The sequence below is a fragment of the Protomyctophum bolini genome (genome assembly GCF_963924005.1).
Source record: "Protomyctophum bolini genome assembly, chromosome: 9".
NCBI lineage: Eukaryota > Metazoa > Chordata > Actinopteri > Myctophiformes > Myctophidae > Protomyctophum > Protomyctophum bolini.
In genome coordinates, this window is record NC_137870.1 from 20524449 (window position 1) to 20546266 (window position 21818).

General features: G+C 42.4%; 1 protein-coding gene across 1 annotated transcript in view; it reads left to right on the forward strand.

Annotated features, from left to right (window-relative positions):
* Positions 1–21482, forward strand: part of LOC308321965 (HHIP-like protein 1) — a 31653-nt gene extending 10171 nt beyond the window's left edge. The window contains exons 2-14 of the mRNA XM_080773107.1: positions 3111–3390; positions 4151–4430; positions 4834–4959; positions 5311–5454; positions 12444–12556; positions 13719–13859; positions 14548–14622; positions 14936–15062; positions 17076–17221; positions 17773–17854; positions 18019–18101; positions 18390–18692; positions 19551–21482. Coding sequence (XP_080629233.1) covers positions 3111–3390; positions 4151–4430; positions 4834–4959; positions 5311–5454; positions 12444–12556; positions 13719–13859; positions 14548–14622; positions 14936–15062; positions 17076–17221; positions 17773–17854; positions 18019–18101; positions 18390–18692; positions 19551–20299 — 2649 coding nt within the window. The 3' untranslated portion in view covers positions 20300–21482. The remainder of the gene's footprint in view (positions 1–3110; positions 3391–4150; positions 4431–4833; positions 4960–5310; positions 5455–12443; positions 12557–13718; positions 13860–14547; positions 14623–14935; positions 15063–17075; positions 17222–17772; positions 17855–18018; positions 18102–18389; positions 18693–19550) is intronic.
* Positions 21483–21818: the final 336 nt, after the last annotated feature.

Genomic DNA, 21818 nt, shown 5'->3' on the forward strand with positions numbered 1-21818 from the left:
GTGTGGAAATAACAATAACAATCTGCTTTGTACTTTGAGTTTAAGTTGGCAGAGGTGCCAACCATTTTTCTATACCTCATCTAGAGTTTAATACATCCAAGCTAACACCACAGGGATTTATAAACAAAAAAAAACTTGTGCTATGCTCTCATTTGTTCTGTATTAGGAAAGAGTTTATGTCTCTTTGATCGTCCGCAATGGCATTCCAAAACCATAATCACTGCAGGAACAGACATCGTCCAATCTTCAAATCCCACAATGGCACACATAGTACACATACCTCGAGTCGTGCACAAACCGAGGCTTCCGAAAAACACAATCTTCAAAAGGTCAAACTGGCACAGACACGTTTGTCTTTGCCAGCTTTTGTCTTTGGTCTGATCCAATGAGGCGGTTTCCCATAGACGCCAGGCTGTCTTCCCTGCCCCATGCTGTGTTTCAATGTCCTAACAACAAATGTCTTGTTAGACTCACAATGTCACTTTTTCTTTGGCGAATTCATTAGATTTTATACAAAATGTAGTGGGGGTCCCTGCTTCTCTCTCTCAACTAAGGGGTCATTGGCCTGAAAAACCTTGAAGACCCCAGGTCTATAACTACACGGGTCAGACTCCGCAGTGTACACTGTTAACAGTATTACAACGCTGTTGTGACTGGCATTTATTACAAACTCACTGCAAGTCCTCTTCCACTCGTTGACTTCATGAGCTTGGTGTGTTTTAGTATAAACTGTAGTTTTCTCCACTCATACAAAGCCTTGTGGGTCATTTCCAGCACACGTACAGCTCTCTCTCCATCCTTCTCTCTCTTGAGCACACACACACACACACACACACACACACACACACACACACACACACACACACACACACACACACACACACACACACACACACACACCTAATTTTAGCTTCCCTCTATTGCTTACAGTCTTGCTTCAACAGTATACTGAAAATCACAGGCCTCATTTCAAAGAGTCAAAGGCACTGTTTACCATTGACATTATGGCTACATCAAAGCATGCTACACCACACACACCTCATCAGTGGTGCAGCCTAGAAATGGCACTAGCCTAGTAGCCTAGCTATCCACGTCTATGCACGATCTACAAGCCGAGTGGGCGAGTTGTAGGCTTGTATCTGCTGTTTTTGGCTGATGTTCCCCCCAGGATTTGGATGCTGAGGTTAGCTGAGTGGTTAATGAGCCTGCCTGGGGAGCCAGACCCCCTGGTTGTCCGCCCAGGTACGATTTCAGGCCAGGTCAGCAATGTGTTGATGTTTGTCCCTTACCAAGACTCTTAACCCCAAATTGCTCCCCGAGCACCATAGAATGGCTTCTCACTAAATGGAGGATAAATTTCACCTACAGTATGTGCATTTATATTATATATATATGGGCCATATTTTTGTCCGTGCTAAACCCATTATCCCTATAAACTCCTTTGCCTTTTTTTTTATATTTTCCTCTCTCTCATTAGCAGGCAACAGTGCAGCACTGTCTCTCTCTCTCTCCGTTTCTGGCAAACAGCGCCCCTACTGGTATTCATTATATGATGCTCATAGTCACATAGGTGAACACATGAACACATAGGTGAACACAGACAAAGCTGTTCCTTGGAGTGGTTGCACCACTCAAAAATAGAAAAATTCTGCTACTGCAATAATACAATAATGGTGTAATGCTTCTTATGTTTTTATTTTTATTCTTTTGCATTTTCTCACTGTAGCACTTTGAGTTTCTAAAGAATGGAAAGTGAATTGGATGCAGTTTGGCAAAATAGCTAGACAGTTAGATAACGATAAAGACAATATTCAAACCATTATTCATTTGATTTTAACACCATTATTGACATTGCCCAATATTGCCAAAGTGCTGCTGAGCAAAAGCAGTGTGTACCAAGTTGATCTACAGTACATTTGCAGCAAGATAATGGCTAAATTGGGATACAACATAACAGCCGGATGTCTGCCATATGTCATTGTGGTTGTCTCAGTCTGTCCTCATACGCAAATAGAAACCATCCATTTAAGTTACTATACGGTAGCTAAATATGCTTTGACATTAAGGCATTTTGAGCCCATGCACAAACCAGTTCTGACACATTACCCAGCAGAAATACCTAGCTGTGGGATGACCTTCTCTCTTCAATAGCACAAAGTCACAAAATCATTATCGCTGTAAGTGGGCTTCGCTGACTCATCATGATGATGTCATTATTACGCCATTACATGAGATTTCTCTAATAATAACAATAATTCATGAAAAATATCTTCAAAATCAGTTGTATGACAAGCACAAAGGGCTCCCTGGCTGCACCTTAGTGTTTTAGTGTGTTAGATTTCAATATGTATATATATATATATATATATATAATATGAATCTAAAAAACAAGACCATAATGTAACTTCATTCTGAAGTTACATGAACTTCTCTTGCTATGACTCCATTTCTTGGTCATGATGGTTTGAGTGTCGTGCCTGCCTGTGCAGGCCATGCTGGGTGTGCACCGTGCGGCTCTGACTTAATAACTGACTGGACCTTCTTGAGTTCCTTTGAAATCTGGCTGCATTTTAAGACACTGGCTGGTTATAGCCTGGCCCTGTCAGCTGACCAACAGTGGGAGACTGCGTATGGCAACCACTTAATAGATACTGAGTATAGGTCTGTGTTTACTTTCTATTCGTTTTCTCTGAAGCGGAGGAAAGAGTGGATCTTCGCACAAAAACAAACAAAAAAAGGTTTGGTTTACGTATGTTTTAGTTATACCGTAGGACCGGTATACAATACAGTATGCATATTGTCTTACGGCATGTGTTATATTCCTGGGAAGCCACGTGCCTACCCAATATGTACAGTGTACAGTAAAACCTTGCAGCTCTCAACCTAGACAAGGTTGACCACTCAGTGAATGTGTGGGGGGAAGTTAGCAAAAAAAAAGTTTCACAATAGAAGCAAGTGTGAATAATACATACTGTTTTTTGTTTTGTGTCGTTTAGGTTTACTTTTATTTTATCTAAATGTGTGTCATTATTGTGCAGTGTTCATTCTACAGATGTAGTTATGCAATACTATGCAAAGTCAAATGTTGTTCCCCCCCCCCCTTCGTTCAGGAGTGTTCACCATATGCAGCCCATCTCTATGATGCAGAGGACGCCAACACCCCCATGCGGGTGCTCCCAGGGCTGTGTGGCGACTACTGCTCAGACTATTGGCGACAGTGCCGCAATACCCTTAGTGTGCTGCTGGAAGGCATCGGGGGCATGGGGCCTGGAACCTTGGCCCGGATTTCCAATCTGACTGTGGGCATAGAAGATGATCGTGGGAGGTTCTGTGACTTCCTGGAGCTGAAGGACAATCAATACTGCTACCCTAATGTACTGTCGAATGCAGGTAGGGGATATTATGTATGAAAACACAGATAGTGCTAATTGCCAATGGGAATGTACTTTTTTCCTGTTTGTCTGGCTGCCTTTGAGGAGATCTTGAATAAACCATAGCCAGAGTACCAATATTTATTAGGACAGCAGGTAAGACAGGAATATCCAACGTTTCGGCGGTTAAGCCTTCATCAGGGAATACAGGGCACATAATGGTTCACTGTCCCTGTGATATGAGAGGTAGGGATCATGGTCATGTGGTGTCTCAAGTTCACATACAAGAGTTTATCTCAAAAATGACTATAAGGCCTCCTAAGAGGCTCTGGAATAAACATTCCTTGTCATGGAGACACTACAATGTATATAATAATTACAGCAGAAAAGCAAATGTGAAATAAAGAACCATATAACAGCTAAATCTATACAAAAATAAAATACATAATTAAATACATTCAATGCAATCAATATAGAAAATTTTGTAGTGGATTAAATGTACTGGCAATGTCTGGCTGCCTTAACCACACTTCCCAAAGATTTCCAAATGTTCTCCTTGACAATATAGAGGATCAACAAGCTGTGAGCTTATAGACAAGTTATTTCGGAACATTTCAGAAACAAAAATAGGGCTTAATTGGTAAATACACCCACATACAGTACAACGTTATCCCTCAACTCTATATCTGATTTCATGTCCGTTGTGTCTGTCTTGCACAAACACAAACTAGTCAAGTGACACAACCCTCATCTCTGCATTCCACCCCATTTCTTCCCAGAATTAAATGCGAACCTCGGCTCAGTAGTGGAAGACTCTGACGGCTGCCTGGAGCTGTGCCTAGAAGAGATTGCCAACGGGCTCCGCAACCCCGTGGCCATGATTCACGCCGATGACGGGACCCACCGCTTCTTTGTGGCGGAACAGCTGGGCTACGTGTGGGTGTATCTCGCCAATGGCTCTAGGATTGACCGGCCATTTCTCAACCTTACCCGTGCAGTCCTCACCTCACCCTGGGCTGGGGACGAGAGGGGATTTCTCTGCATAGCCCTGCATCCCAGGTTTATGTTCTGTGCTTTCTGACTGTGGATGTTATGACTATACCCATGTTGACTATGACTAGGAAAAGTAGATGTCAGCATACTATAGGGGCGCAACAGTTAAACAAACTAATTGATTCAATGGATTGAATTCCAAAACACACAAAGCTCAATGTGCCACGAGTGACACTAGTATAAAACAGGGCATAAGTCGCGGATCAGACTATACATTTAGTCCATTATAAAAGAAAATACAAATCTTTAAATAATTCATGAAAAACGCTTTTTCAATTACTTGAAAATGTAACCGATAGAATAATCGCTAAAAAGATCATCAGTAGTTGTAGGCAGCCCAACAGCAAACCAAAGTGAAATATGGCTTTGACTTTTGACTACTACTGAAACTGCTTCTTTGCCTGTATAGGCTTTCCGCGGTCAGAAAGGCCTACGTGTACTACTCTGTATCTGTGAAGAAGGAGGAGAGGATTCGCATCAGTGAGTTCATGCTGTCAGCCCATGATGACAACCAACTGGACCACTCCTCTGAGAGGTAAAGGGAAGGTACAGCGAATACATGGGAATAGAATGAAGAGAGAGAGAGTTGTTTGTGTACAGGACACACCAAATGCCTAGTAGAATTGATCACACTGAAGTTGTGGACAATTTTCTTGGTAAATAAGAAAAGGGTCAAATATTTTTATATTTTTAATTTAACAGTACAACTGACTGGGGTGTGTGCGTGTGTTTAGATGTGTCTACATTGCATACAGTGCGTCCATATGACTGTATGTGTGCATGCATTAAGTAGTAGCTGATGACGTGTATGTGTTGTGTGTGGTGTGCATATACAAGAGAACAAAGGTATGTTTACCTCCTAATATGAGCCCATCTTTCTGTTTAGAACACTCTTGGAAGTGGTGGAGCCAGCATCCAATCACAACGGGGGACAGCTTATCTTTGGACATGATGGCTATTTGTACGTCTTTATCGGTGATGGCGGACGTGCCGGTGATCCCTTTGGAAAGTTTGGAAACTCTCAGAACAAGTACGTACTGTTACATCATTTGTATGTATTGCTCCCATGAAAAGAAAATTACATTTGAACCGAAATAATTAGACCTCCTCTGCGACATCCCCACCCAATTGTTTTGTTATATTGTATAAATTAATGACATATCTGCCAAGTTTGAACATACACCAATACATCAGGAAGTCAAAGTTTTCAAAACAGATGGACATGTGATATCATATGCTTTGGTATACTGACTCCAAGCTTAATGTTTTATGTGAGAGGGTGTCAAATCCAATTCACTGAACAATTTCCATCTGCATTTATAAGACTGAATGCATAATACAGTGGCAACTTGTAGTTTTTGTGTGTAGTGTACTATCCTGTTCACTGGAGGGAATTAATTACATTTACAGACTACTAAATGCCATAAACTCTTTAATGTGGAAAGTCGTGGGTGGATGTCAGACCCATTTACATCAGCAATGATGGGGTAGAGAATGACATCATAATTATGTTCAGTTCTGCTTGTACTGGTAGCGTTTTATGGTCGGTTGGGTGTCACAATCACTTAACCACATGAACCCTTGCATCCCTATTCTGGGGTGAACACCAACAGTCTGCAAAAATAGTGATTGTTGTGAGCTATTTTCAGTGAAGAGATTTGGTGCTGAGGGGAAAAAGTAGCAAACCTAATATAAAGCCTTGGGGGACCCCTCATCTAAGTATAGTTTGGTTTAATCAAACCGTTTACACACCAATTCAAAGGGTATTTGTTGGCTTTGCCCCTACAAAACAAACACAAATAATCTAACAAACATGTATTCGTATTAGGAAGGAACGGACTGGGTCCTTTGAAATAGCCAGAAATAGAAGCTATGACATATGAGATCCTGACAGATGATGTGATGTGTTTGTGCGTCGTATGCACGCAATGTTTGGACCTCTGGTTTAAGAGACTTCAGGCCATCGTTAGCCTTTTACAGTGTTGGTAAGCGCTATGACTCAATTCTCAACACATGCATACATGTATGGCCTTTATACTACAAGTTACAACATACAGTACACTTAATGGATTACAGTACCATAACAACACTGGTACAGTTGGTGCACGTGTGTGTGTGTGTGTGTGTGTGTCTGTGTGTGTGCGCGCGCGCGCACACACGTGCGTGCGTGTGTGAGTGTGTGTGTGTGTGTGTGTGCGTGCGTGCGTGTAGTGTAAGCATAAATGTATCCATTATAGCTACAGTATGTGCAAGGATGAATCATCTTGAAGTGTACACACATTATGTATGCATCTATGTTTACATGGATCCACTGTGTTTGTGTACGTATGAATGAGTTGGCTTAAATCCTTGCATGCTTTGAAGTATTGATTTGTTGTGCAGTCATGAAGGCACGTCTGTAAATGTCTTTTACAACTGCCATTCCGCATGCTGACTGACTGTCACACCTGATTGAATCACAATGGTTGATGGATTTTATGTTAAATTACCACTGCAGGGAAGTGTTAATCATATGGGTATATATAATAATAATTTTATAACGGAAATAACATCGCCTGGATGCAACTGGGACATATCCTCAGTGATGTATCCCAAGGTCATCTGGGTTTCGGGTCTCTCAAACATCATACCCCTCACTCGGGTGACCCAGCCGGGGTGATCAAGTCCCGACTTACGTCCCAGTAGCTACCCTCGATCAGAACCACTAGGGAAAGACAGGGCTGCACAATCCGTTGGGACCACTCCGGAACTACTATGCCGGGACTGAGAGGTACTATTCTGGTATGTGGAGGGACTAGGCTCTGTGGGTTGCCTCCTGTCCAGGCCCCTCCTACGTCTCACCAGGTCCACTCCTGCTCTCACCAGGAGTACCGCGAGGACCTGTGCATTGCACCAGACTCCCAGCACCAGACACCTCATTGAGGAGTGGTGGACTCTGAATGCAGGCTCCACCACTGGGCAACGGTAGTACCGCAGACTCCGCTTGCGGCTCGAATGGCCCTCCTAAAGGCCTCATCGAAGGTTTTTGGGCTTCCTCCTCACGGAGGATGCAGGCAGGGGCGCCAACCCATACTGCTCCCGGGGTGCTGTCTACTTTCCGGCTGTCACCCGTCCCTCTGGTGGTCACCAGACTATACCTGGTTGTCACATAGTCTATTCCTGTGAGTCACTACAAACAGTACCTAAGAACATATCCTGCTACCCTAATAGACAGGGGTACATGAGCACCTGGCCGTTCATTCGTGCTCTATCTCCGACCAAGCCACACTTCCACCACACATCTCTCTATGCAAAATAAAACCTGCACACTCCCACAAAAGACATAGACTACATTGCATTCGCCAGAAATGTCTTATTTACTGTTTAAATATTACTTTTCTGAAACACGCTATTCTTGCTCAACCTCAACAGCCTACGTCAGAATCGTCATGTTGGCGTCTACTACGCCAACTACGTTCACTTAATGGGGCCAGTCCTTCACAGTGACACACGCGTTAGATCAACCACGCGACCGGGATGGTTTCTACCCCTCAATGTCGTGCCTACTCTACACTGCCATCCGAAGGCCCCTCCCCCTTTCACTGCTCCTGTGTCGCCAACTACGTTCACTTAATGGGGCCAGTCCTTCACAGTGACACACGCGTTAGATGAACCACGCGACCGGGATGGTTTCGACCCCTCAATGTCGTGCCTACTCTACACTGCCATCCCAAGTCCCCTCCCCCTTTCAGCGACTCGAACAGCAGCTCCGTCCGAAAGCCGACAGCACTGCACAGCCCCACACATGTCACACACCCAAATGAATCGAATGAATGAATAAGGCGCTTATATCGCTTTTGCTCAGTGGATGGGACATTTACATTAAAAGCTATCGGATGGACGCGTGGATAACGGCATCGTTGTGTGCACTCGGAGGGAAAGGTTCCATATAGCTTCCATGCTAGCTGCTTCAGACACAGGGGAGGGGAGTGAGATTGCCCGCCTCACGGGACTCCAGTGCGAAATAGCGCTTATGCAACAATTACCCTAAAAACAACACCTCAACTCGATGTCATTGTGAATACGAATTTCGAGCGCAAATATAATTTTTGGAAGGACACTTTCACCCAGTATGAAGCGAAATGTGGAAGCCGTGTGTGTCACACCAAAACGGGTGCCCTATATAATCCTGTAACGCCGTGCATTCTGTGCTTGCGTGCGCATTTCCCAAATCTCAGTGATTTATCCACACATCGCTCTGTGTGTGTGTGTGTGTATCACTACATTAGTTGCCTGTTCAAAACTAAACTACACTTTATGAAATCATTGTTGCAGCCTACACACATATATTCAGGCCGATTCAGAACACATTTCCCAAATCTCTGATTTATCCACACATCGCTCTGTGTGTGTGTGTGTGTGTGTGTGTCGCGTCGCCCTCCAGCTGCAATTGCGAGTGTGCGCTGTGTGGGCTCCGTCTTATGAGCAAATTTAGAACTTCCTGTCTGAGAGCTAGCAGATTTAAGACATCCGGTTGCTTTCAGAATAAAATAAGGTTATTTAATTCGTTAAATAAATAATTTTTACATTACATTATTAGTATTATTATTACATTACAGTTATTGTAAAGACACACATTATGTTTCTGTGTAAAAATAAGTAATTAAATAACATAAAAAAGTTATCTAAATGGATAAATGCTATTCACTGGAGTGCATGGACTTTAGAAAGTGGACACTGGACAAAAGGTCCATTCTGGGTCCAGAAACGGTAATTTCTTTGCATTGACCCCAGTAGAAGCTCTGCTGCTGTGAATTTTACACCTCTCCCGCTTAGCGGAGACTGTGGGGTGGTAGAGGACATCTCCCCGGACGCGTGGGTATGTCCAGATAGTTGCCTCGCGGAGCCGTCTTTTGTCCAGTGTCCATTCTGGGTCCAGAAACGGTAATTTCTTTGCATTGACCCCAGTAGAAGCTCTGCTGCTGTGAATTTTACACCTCTCCCGCTTAGCGGAGACTGTGGGGTGGTAGAGGACATCTCCCCGGACGCGTGGGTATGTCCAGATAGTTGCCTCGCGGAGCCGTCTTTTGTCCAGTGTCCATTCTGGGTCCGGAAACGGTACATTTCTTTGCATTGACCCCAGTAGAAGCTCTGCTGCTGTGAATTTTACACCTCTCCCGCTTAGCGGAGACTGTGGGGTGGTAGAGGACATCTCCCCGGACGCGTGGGTATGTCCAGATAGTTGCCTCGCGGAGCCGTCTTTTGTCCAGTGTCCATTCTGGGTCCGGAAACGGTAATTTTTTTTGCATTGACCCCAGTAGAAGGGCTCCAGCTGTGAATTTTACACCTCTCCCGCTTAGCGGTGACTGGGGTGTGGTACAGGACATCTCCCTGAACGCGTGGGTATGTCCAGATAGTTGCCTCGCGGAGCCGTCTTTTGTCCAGTGTCCATTCTGGGTCCGGAAACGGTACTTTTTTTTGCATTGACCCCAGTAGAAGGGCTCCAGCTGTGAATTTTACACCTCTCCCGCTTAGCGGAGAGTGGGGTGTGGTAGAGGACATCTCCCCGAACGCGTGGGTATGTCCAGATAGTTGCCTCGCGGAGCCGTCTTTTGTCCAGTGTCCACTTTATAAAGTCCATGCACTCCAGTGATGAGCATTTATGCATTTAGATAACTTTATTATTACTATTATTATTATTTAATTACTTATTTTTACACAGAAACATAATGTGTGTCTTCTAGCATCATATAGCATCATTTAAATGCTTAATTTGTAGTTTCAATGTGCAAATGAAACTTCTTTTTCATACTCTAGAGGGTACTCTTATTTTGAAGAGATCGTCCACCCGAAGTCTTAAATCTGTTCATTAGATCTGTTCACTAGACGCTGCCCGCTGTGTGCAGGGCACACTACTGAGTTTAAAAACACAGCTGAAACATGAAGTGGAATCTGTCAACTCCCGCAATTTCCTTCTTCCCATATTGCGCTGCAACGACACTGGGATGAGCCCGCCGAAGGCGGGCGAAATTCTAGTAATATTATATTAATATCATTATTTAATTAATAACATTAATTACATATTATTATATTAATCAAGATGTACAAGACGGACCAGCTATATTGTATGGTTTAGAGACAGTCACACTCAGGAAAAGTCAGGAAGCAGAGCTGGAGGTAGCAGAGACTAGAATGTAAATTTTCTCTCTGGGAGTAACAAGGATGGATATAGGATCAGGAACGAGTACATCAGAGGGACAACAGCCCATGTTAGATGTTTTGGAGATAAAGTCAGAGAGGCCAGACTGAGATGGTTTGGACATGGATACAGAGGAGGGATAGTGAGTATATCGGTAGAAGGATACTGAGGTTGGAACTGTCAGGCAAGAGGCCTATAGAGGAATACCCAAGAGGAGATGTATGGATGTAGTGAAAGAGAACATGAAGTTAGTTAATGTGAGAGAAGAGGAGGCAGAGGACAGGGTGAGATGGAGGCAGATGATATGCTGTGGCGACCGCTGAACGGAACAGCCAAAATGAAAAGAAGAAGAGGGTGGGAATAGCTGCTATTCAGGATAACAGTTATTGAGGATAGATTATTCAATTGTTTTTATTCTGTATTGTTCCCACAGTGATGTGGCAGCACCACAAGGTTCACTATCAGCCTTGAGTTGAAAACTATGTATTTTTCCAGACTAAGGCTAAAGGCAGCCACCATAACTGTGAATATATATAGGGTAAATCCAGGGCCGTTTCCGAGACAATTTACAGTAAAAATAAAACACAATGTGACCCCTTCAGTCCTGTATAGTGCAGTGGTAAGTCAGGGCAGTGTAAAACCAGTGTGTGATATTCACCAGGCCAACTGTTTGAACCGCAAACTTGTCTGGCCAGGGATGCTACTTTCCCACCATACTACTACAGTCTCAGAATTATACTGATGAATCAATGAGTGTTGCAAGCTTTAAAACGCTGTACTTCCCCAAACATGGATGGCCATTTTATTATTATTATTTAAGAAATAGTCACATTTCATTGACTAAATGTGTACATTTAATAGAACTTTTGCTTTGATGATGATGGTGTTGTCTTCATTGTGTCTCTTTACTGGGGCTCTCTCTCTCTCTCTCTCTCTCTCTCTCTCTCTCTCACTCTCTAACTAGAAAAGTTAAAACAAATAGGCCTATAAAGGAGGACACAGCTGCTCAAACTATTTCAGTTCAGACCCCAAATTTGAGCAATGTCGTCTTATATTGGGACCCAATTGATTGCCATTGTAGCCATTAGAAACAGAAGGCCTATATTTTGCACCACAAACATATAGGCTATACGTAGAAAATTTTAAATCCACACTGCTGTTGCTAAGGGTAAGTGATGAGAGGTTTTGTTGACATGCTTTAGTTGTGCTGGGCATGAGGGTGAGACTACACCCTGCCAAATCTAATATTGACTCTACACACTGCGAGCCACCACACACTGCTGGTATGTGGGGGAGAGAAGAGGGATGGGGGATGGAAAGAGGGTGAAAGGAGTATGGAGGGTAAGGGAGGGAAAAACAAGGGGAATGAAGGAATACAAAAATGAGGATAGGAAGAGGGAGAAGGAAAAAGATGACTGGAGGTGGGTGTAAAAGTGCATATTATTTTTAGGCCATTTGAAGAAAAGAAAAAACATATTCAACTACAGACAGTATTTACAGCAAATGTTACTATAGAAAGCTACAAGGCATTATGGTCAATGTAATGCCACACAATACATGCACCCCCCTACCACACCACACAAATATTCTAATCGAAATCATCGATTCGAGACATCTGACATTTGCAGAACCTGACCAAGCGGCAAAATATGTTGTGATGGGAGTGAGAATGCATCGGGGGGGAAGAAAATAAAAGAAATGTAAAGAAGCAGATAGGCCTATGCCACATTAAGTATACGTGTATTTTTACTCCCCACTCAAAAAAGTGCTAAAATTGTAATTACAAAACTTAAGAATCTAATTTTCGATAGAATCTAATTTTTCGCCTGTATTGTGTAAAGGTCCACTCTACTAGGCAAGGCACTGCGCATTGATGTTGACAACAACGATGATGGCGCCCCCTACAGTATCCCCTCAGACAACCCCTTCCTGGACGAGGAGAAAGCACTCCCAGGTAAGACATTGTGCCAAATAAACGTGGTGACACACTCAAATCTACCAAGGCATAGAAATAATCTAATGTCATTATATCTGGTAAGACTTTACTGGAACTCCACTTCTCCTTCATAGCAGTTGGATATGGACTTCATAGAAGCAAATTCATTCATACGGATTTCATCATTACATGTATCTGCTTGCATTCGTTTAGGCTCAGTCAAGATGTCAACCATTTATTGCAATGATATTGCATTGTATTTGACTGTGTGGCTCAACTGTGACACAGAGGAGAGAGTTGGTTCATTATTGATTCAACGATTCGATCATTAGGATCTTTTTCAGGAATTAGTATGAATAGTATTCCTGAAGAAGATCCTGTTGATTGAAACGTTGAATCAATATTTAAACAGTGGAGCTGAGTTTCTTTACCAGTGTTGCGGACTCTCACTTTTCTTTGGATGTTAACATGATGGCATGAGCTAAAAACGTCTTAAAATCTCCTTTTAAAAACAGCAGCTTTTCCAGTTATTACACTGCTGTCTCCCACTCATCCACTCTCACTGCTCACGCACTGCCTGACTATCTCTCACACCCATGAGGAATACATAATCTACGCTCGCATATCTCTCTCTCTCACTCGCAATATCTGTAGGCCTATCATAGCTACCTCACTCTTTCTCTCAGTCACACACACACATGCACGCTCTGGTGTAAAACATGCAAGGTGCAAACAAAGTTAGTTGGCAAGTAGCCTCTGCACCCAGGCTTTTATTTTCGTTCGCATTCGGCTCAAGGGTTGGCATGTGATAGCAGGTAGTTTTTAAATCCTGATGTGGGACAAACAAAATACATGGGTCTAAAATGTCAGAAACACGTACCGTACGTCCACTAGCAATGGCGACCGGAAGTGCAGCAGCGGCCCAAGCTGAACGCGGAAGGGTTGGATGCATATAGCCCATTGGAGGCTGTATGAGCCTGACTTGACTTCAGTCTGCCTGAATTACGTGTACAGTATGTAATTGGTGATAGTTGTGGAACGGTGTGTCAATTCACTGAAGGATTGAAATCTTCTTGAGAAATGCCATTTTCAACAGATTGGTTGATGTCTAGTTTAAATCGTGTAATAGTTGTATAACAGCCTACATTTGCCCAAATGACTTACCTTCCATCCATTGCAGAGATCTATGCTTACGGGGTACGTAACATGTGGCGCTGCTCCATTGACCGGGGAGATCCTACGACAGGCCAGGGACGAGGCAGGATGTTCTGTGGAGACGTAGGACAGAACAAATATGAGGAAGTGGACATCATTGTAAAAGGTAGGTTCTCACAAGTCCACCCATCTATCCATCTTCATCTGTTTATCCCTTGGATGGTCACAGTAGTAACAGTTCCAGCAGAGGATCCCAGACTTCCCTTCCCCCACCTGCTGGTCCTCGGTCTGCCCTGTGGTCTCTTCCCAACTGGGTGCCTGGTGAACCTCAGGAGGCATCAATACTACAGTAGATGCCCGAATCACCTCAACCGGTTTTGTTCTCCAGTGGGGGAAATGCAGATGCCAAAGGCACCTCTCAGTTGACAGGAGCTCTCAATTAATAATATCAGCTATCCTGGGATAACCAATAGTTGTTATTATTAAGGTATGGCCTTTAACATGGAGTTAAATTATACATGGTTACATTTTTCCGTGTTTGTGTTCAAAAAGCATTCATATGACTAACTCAGCAAACTCAGAACAGGTGTAAATAGTAGAAATTGGATGTTTTCTCATAGTTATAACAGTACAGCCTAATTGAGTAGCCCATCTTAAAAGTCATGCTGTACATACTGGATATTCGGTATAATACATATTCCGTACGATTCTGTATAAAACTACTCTGTAAATTCTAAGTGTTCATTTGATTTATCCATGTACAACTCAACATTCATAAGCAGAGTTAAAATAATACTCTGAGAAACTGTGAATTGTTGCTAAGTTGCCCTACATGTATCATTGAATCTTTGAAGGAGGGAACTATGGATGGAGGGCCAAAGAAGGATTCAGCTGCTATGATCGTAAACTCTGTCAAAACTCCTCATTAGGTGAGTCTATCTTTACTCACCGTCTCACTCCCTCTATTTTGTGTCCACACTCAATTTAAATCATTTTATATATTAACCATTTAAACCCCATATAGTTGAGTCCCTCAGGGCTCTATATTAGTATATTTTCAGTTGTCTGCTATTGTGGGGAAAGCTTTCACCAATATGGATGTTGGGGTTTAAGTGGTACTGCAATTGTGCATGACCTCATTGTGAAACAGAGATTGTTTACGGTAAACAACATGATACACTTTAGAAAGCAAAAATAAAAGTTAAAACCCTCTGTTGGTGACTTGTGTTTATCTCTGTGCAGATGACATCTTGCCTATTTTTGCCTACCCCCACAAACTGGGCAAGTCAGTTACTGGAGGGTACATTTACAGAGGTTGTCAGATGCCCAATCTAAATGGGATCTATATCTTTGGGGATTTCATGAGCGGGTATGTACTATACTACGACATTGTATGGTATTGCTGTGTACTGTATCTTCAAGTGCTTAAAGCAGTCACTACATACGACAGGGCATTCACTTCTAGTCATTTTTACTAGTAGACTAGTTGCCTAGTTCAGTGTTTCCCAACCTTTTTTGTCCCAGGGAACACTTTTCATAGCCTAAAAATCTCGGGGCACACCTAGATATACATACATTATGTATGTATGTATGTATGCATGCATAGCCTAAAAATCTCGGGGCACACCTAGATATACGGTGTGTATAGGCCTATCTATATACATACATTATGTATGTATGTATGTATTTGGTATGCATGTATGTATGTATTTGGTTAAAATGGGTGGGGTTTAAAAAAAGGCAAAAGCTTGCTCTGGTGCACTGGCCTAAAAGTGGGTCCTTAAAAACTGCTAAAACGTCTGAAATGTATGTATGTATGTATGTATGTATATATATATATATATATATATATATATATATATATATATATATATATATATATATACACACATACATACATACATACATACATACATACAGTGGATACAGGGATTAATAAAGTGACAACTTTTAAAATATCTCCATTACCATTATCCAAATTAATTCCTTATTATATATATTTTTAAATACATTTTGGAGAAAAAAGAATTGCTCATATGCAATGTGAAATGCCAACTAATTCTTAATCCTTTTGCTTGTCTTTATTGCCAAGTTGTGAAAGCTGCATGCTTTTATTGTGAAGGGTCTCAGACTCAGTTCTCACAGCCTGCATGAAAATGGCTGATCTACAAGCTCACGCAACGCGTTGTGAGCTTGTAGATCAGCCATTTTCAGCATGCAAGCATAACACGTGTAAATCAGGCATCACTGCGCTTCATGGAGGGAGGGATATATATTTTGTTAGCCGAATGAGACGATCATATGTTTGGACATCTATGGGCAACTATTTTGGACAGCTAGTTTTCGTGGCACATTATGTTTAACCACAACAACGTCACGTTTACTTTACCTCCTATAGTGTTTGGGTCGGGACATGTAGGACTGTATGTGTCTGCTCTACGTGCATATGCGCTCTGCGCGCTCCAGTCTTTCTGGGGCGAGCGAACTCAGCGAAATGTATAGCTTCTGGATGCATCTCTTTAGCATTAACATTTCAATGGCCGAGGGTCGTTAGAGTCTATTGTTCCGTGTTGTTTTTTATCGCACGTCTAATGGTTAGACGTGACACAACAACGACGCAACAATAGGAAGCCTGCAGCCCAGTAGCTATAATATTGCTTTCGGGGGAGGGTTAATGTGCCGCCTGATTTGACAGAAAGTAACACTAACTTTGTGTTACTTTCTGTAAAATCAAGCGGCACACCTGGACATATCAAACGGCACAGTAAAGTGCTGCGGTACATAGGTTGAGAAACACTGGCCTAGTTTACTAGTTGACTAGTTGTTTAACTACCAATTATGTAAAAAATAATATATATATATATATATATATATATATATATATATATATATATATATATATATATATATAAATATTTGTACATTAAAAACTGTATAATCAATAAAAACTATAATCTACCTGATCTTGAGGCCTACAAAATCTAGTAAACAGTCGACTAGTTGCTTAACCCATTTTATAAATATTGTTAATGTTTGTGTTCAGACAGAAACTACACTATAGCTGTTTATTAAAAAAAAGAAATTGGCGACCCCCCCCCCCCCCCCAAGGGGTCGAGACCCCCAGGTTGAGAACCCCTGACATAAAGGGTGGGCGGTGTACCTCACAGATGTAACATCCGATCTGCACCAAACTTGATACAAACACTGTTCAGGGGTCGGCCATGAGAATAGTCACACACAAAAAAAACCTAAACTTGTACACAAATAAAGTATGCATCACTACAGTACTGTTACAGCTGTCTGTATGTGTGTGTGTGTGTGTGTGTGTGTGTGTGTGTGTGTGTGTGTGTGTGTGTGTGTGTGCTTGCATGCTTGTGTGTAGACGTCTGATGTCCTTGAAGGAGAATACCACTACGGGTGAATGGAAGTACACTGAGATTTGTATGGGAAGAGACAAGACCTGTCGATTCCCTAGGCTCATCAACAGTTACTACAAATACATCATCTCCTTTGCTGAGGATGAAGCAGGTATTGTGTGCAGAATTCAAGTGTGTCTATGTGTGTTGGAGGGGACTGCAGAGACAGTTTCACAGGACATATGACACTCCCAGCCAAGTCTTATGAGGACGATAGGGCCTCAATAAGCCCAAAGCACTGTACGAGTGGTGTCAGATGTTCCTCTCTAGGTCTTCTTGGGTGACATTTTTAAGAGCAGTTTCCCCACTAGAGAATTCCAGACTTCAAAGCTTTAATGGCTTCAAAGAATTATAGACTGTCTGCATTCACTGGCTAGTCTGGCTGCTCGTCTTGACTCATCTCTCTCTCTCTCTGAGACTGAAGAGGAAGAGATTGGTTTATGCCAGGTCTCCATAGCCATTAATGCTTTTTACAATAACTCTTTTTTGTTTTTCTCTTACCGTCTCCCCTCCTTTCCCTTTCTTTCTGCCTTGTCCACGGCCCCACTCATCTTTCCTCTCTCTTCCCATCTTTATATGTTCATTTGCTCCTCCCTCCCTGCATTCCTTCCTCTCTCAACCCCTCTCATAATCTTGCTTTCCTCTTTGTATCTCCTCTTCAAGGTGAGCTGTATTTTCTTGCCACAGGAGCTCCAAGCTCAACAGCAAAAGCAGGATTCATCTATAAGATAGTGGACCCTTCCAGGTGAGAAAGGATAGAAACTGCACACGGAGCTATGGTTTAGACTTAATAGTTGTTTATAGATAAACCATTGTTTAGTTTAATAAGCAAGTTGCAATCTTTCCAATAATTGACCATTATAGCTTAGCTAATATGCCTTGTGCAATTTATCCACTGTTGCAACACAGGAGAGCTGCACCAGGTAAATGCAGCATCAAGCCCAGCCCAGTCAAGGTAAAGGGCAAGCTGATTCACTTCCACCCCAAGGAAGGTAAGGCTCAACAATGCATCAGAATGAAAACATTCAGGGGCGTCCACTGGCCTAGTGGTCCGGGCGCATGCCGCATGTGGGCTCTGGCCTGACAGCTTGTCGCGTGTTCAGGTCCTGTTCATGACGACCTTTGCTGCATGTCTCTCTCCCTCTTTCCTGTCTGTCTTCACTGTTCACAGTAAAGGCACAAAAGCCAAAAACGAATCTTTATAAAAAGAATGAAAATATTTAATGTAAATTTCTGTTGCTTTGAGCGGATTGGTTTATTGCACCCATTTCTTCCTGCAGAATTTGTGATCAACAAGAAACCAACCACAACCACTACAACCGTTTCCACAACGACCACAAGGAAACCAACAACAAGAAAAACGACTAGAACACCACCGACAACGAGAAGACCAGCAACGAAAGCCACAACGGCAATAAAGGCAACAACAACAACAACAAAAACAACCACAACGTTGCAGACTACAATGGCGACAACAACAGCTGCCACAAGACCCAGCCGTACCTTTAGGCCTAGTGTTAAACCGACCGGCAAGCCTACTGCCCCCACTTCAGCCCTGGGACTAGCCACAAGCATCAGACCAGGTCCTCTCTTCTTTTGCGCTTTATTTTTAATCTACGCTTTCTAGTAACTGAAACTAATTTTCAGACCCTCCAGAAATATGTATAGTATACAATGCAAACTGGATTTTATTATTAATCATCTCCGTACCTTCCTACTTTCCAATTTGTGTAAATAAAGATTTCACATAATTGTGTATGCTAATTATCACAGGATGATTCTGCCAAATCCTGGAGGGGCTGATAAATTATTCTAGTCTTCTAGTGAAGTCATGATGATGCAGGGTTACTAGCTACAAATAATTAAATGAACTAGTTGCACTATATTTCATGTCTTAACTTCTGGATAAGTTCAGAACATTGAGAAGATAATTCTGTAGGTGCCAATATTTTTTTGTAGATAGTATCAGTGATTTGCATGTATTAATGAACTCAGGTACAGTGCTGGCATTAGATTATAAAGTAGATTCATTCATAACTTCTTAAATGTTTGTTATTAGCGAGTAGAAAAACCTATGGCAGGAACAAAGGTACTTAATTGTGTATAGAGACAAATAATTTGCACTATTGCCATTGCGTCTAAATCAGAAATGATGGCCTTATTTATTTTAAATAAATCTTTTTGCATATGAATAAATGCCTCAGTTTGGACAATCTTTTTTGTGTGTCTGTCTTTTATGTCCCTGCTGTCCAATGTCAAACCTCTTTCCAGTCCAGTAGCTTTCACAGAATCTAGGTTCAAGAAACCTATTTTTCATTCCTAGTTTCAACAAATTCTGACAAATGGCACAAATTGGTCTTACTCTTTTCTTATTTTTTCATCTGTCAGAAGTGTTATTTTACACATGTTTAAACAAGGGGGTAATTGTGTTTTTCCCTCAGGTTATCACTCCACCATCATGGCTACAGCTCATATAACCACGCCTTACACACGAAGACGAGATGGTTCCGCCCGGCCACCCCCCACCCCCCAAGCCCGCAGACCCCACCAGCAGCCCCCTAGGACCACTTCACAACCTGTCGCCACCACAGCGGTAACCACTTCCCTGAAACAAGCCCAGGCGACTCCAACCCCTACGCGTCGCCCCCGATTGATGACCACCCACCGGCCACTATATTGGACCCCCAAACCACCCACGTCAATCAAGCCCAACCCCACTGTACTCATAACCCAGGAAGAGAAGCTACGGTTGGGGGATAAGCTGGACAACCTTGGGGAGGGGAACCAGGTGCAGAAGAGACCCAGAGAAAGAGCCAGGGGTCACGGTTTCAAGAGGAGAAGGAAACTGCGGGCCGGCACAGTGCGGCTGGTAAGTGCTGACGGCCTGCTGGACCGAGGCCGTGTGGAGATCTTCATTCGTGGAGAGTGGGGGACAGTATGCGATGATCTCTTCACCAGTAAGGCAGCGACGGTGGTATGTCGTCAGCTCGGCTTCACTGTTGCGCTGGCTGCGATGAAGAGGGCCGTGCTGGGAGAGGCAGACGACCATGTCCGGATCCTACTGGATGACGTGGAGTGCGAGGGTGGTGAGAGGTCGCTGCTGGAGTGCAAGAGGTCAAAGATCGGAAAGCATAACTGCTCACATGAGGAGGACGTTGGGGTCATCTGCGGTTACAGCACAGGGGTATGAGGGGAGAACAGACAGAACTCAAAACGATTAGGAACAAAATCAGGGGTCATAGGAGGTGATTTGTGGTGATGACACAAGGAAGTGGTGGGAATGAGTGGCGAGGAGAAGAAGAGAACATATGAATGTGTTCTAGTTATCACAGCAATAAGGTTAATTGTCATGATGGCTATCACAAGGACATGCAGATGCAGAAGAAGCGATACTGACAGGTGACATTAAATGTCGCTGTACTGTAGTTGTGTGGTCCTCATACACAGGAGGATAACCATTACACAAAGGAATGTATTGTAATTTAACCATTTGGTCGAAACCAGTATTTTTCTTTGATATTTCTGTTTAATTTGGTTTTGCTTTATGTTGTGCATAAAATGCTGCTATAGGCAAAACTTCCCTTTCAGTTTATACCTATATTGACCATAAATCTTGGCCCTAAGGAAACTGGGGAGAGGAGAATGTACTGTAATGTCAGAAGAGAAAATGGGTAAATACAGTATATACGTCATGCAACGCCAAGGATGAGGGCGGAGGCATGAATATCCTAATGGTTCATGTTTTGCTCAAGGGGCACAGTGCCCGTCGCAAGTTGATGTGGTCCAGCCCTATGGAATGTATCTGCATGTGCTAATACAAACATGTTTGAAATATTGTTTTAATGCTTGGGAAGTATTTTTTATGTTTTTGTATGTTTAGGTACGATTGTTTATTGCTGGATCACAGATAGACAAATTACATCATTAACTTGCGACTGGCGTAGTCCCACTTGAGTAAAAGATTAACTATTTCTAAAATTGAAATAATATTTAAGGTTTTTAAGAATCCTTTTAACACGCCTTAGCCAGATGCTTTAAAAAAAATCTGGCTCGCTGATTAAGTACTGTATGCAGTGTGTCCATCAGTAGACACCCATGAGCCAATAAACGAACAGAATTTTATTTCAGTGGTGCAAATCACAACCATATTCAGTTAATACATAGTTTATCCACATATTGTATGTACTAGTAGGCATGTTTGTCACAGTTTTCATTTAAAATGTTAAACTTTTTCAACAGATGTGAAAGAAAAAAAATCTATGGAGAAAATGCTGGGCATTCTGTTTAATTTTATGGAGTACAATGTTTCATGTTTTATATAAACAGCTATGGGCACAGGGTGCCTGGCAGTATGAATAAAGGTCACTGCTGAATGTTTTTTCTATTCAATGCCGACTCTATTAATACAGTCATCCAACTAAAACTCCACATGGGTTAAGAACAGTCAAGTTGGAAAAGGTAAGCCAATCATATCATCATCATCATCATACTATCATCATCATCATACTATAATTCAGCCAATGTCTGTGTGTGTGTGTGTGTGTGTGTGTGTGTCAGAAACACTGTCATAGCTGCACTCTGTCTGCACCAATCACTCCCACATAGGCATTGACCATAATAATATGGAGGTCTTAACGAAGCCCTTTTTTCCGATTTGACACATTAATGATTAATGATGAATTTATTAGTGAATTAAAACTGTGAAAACG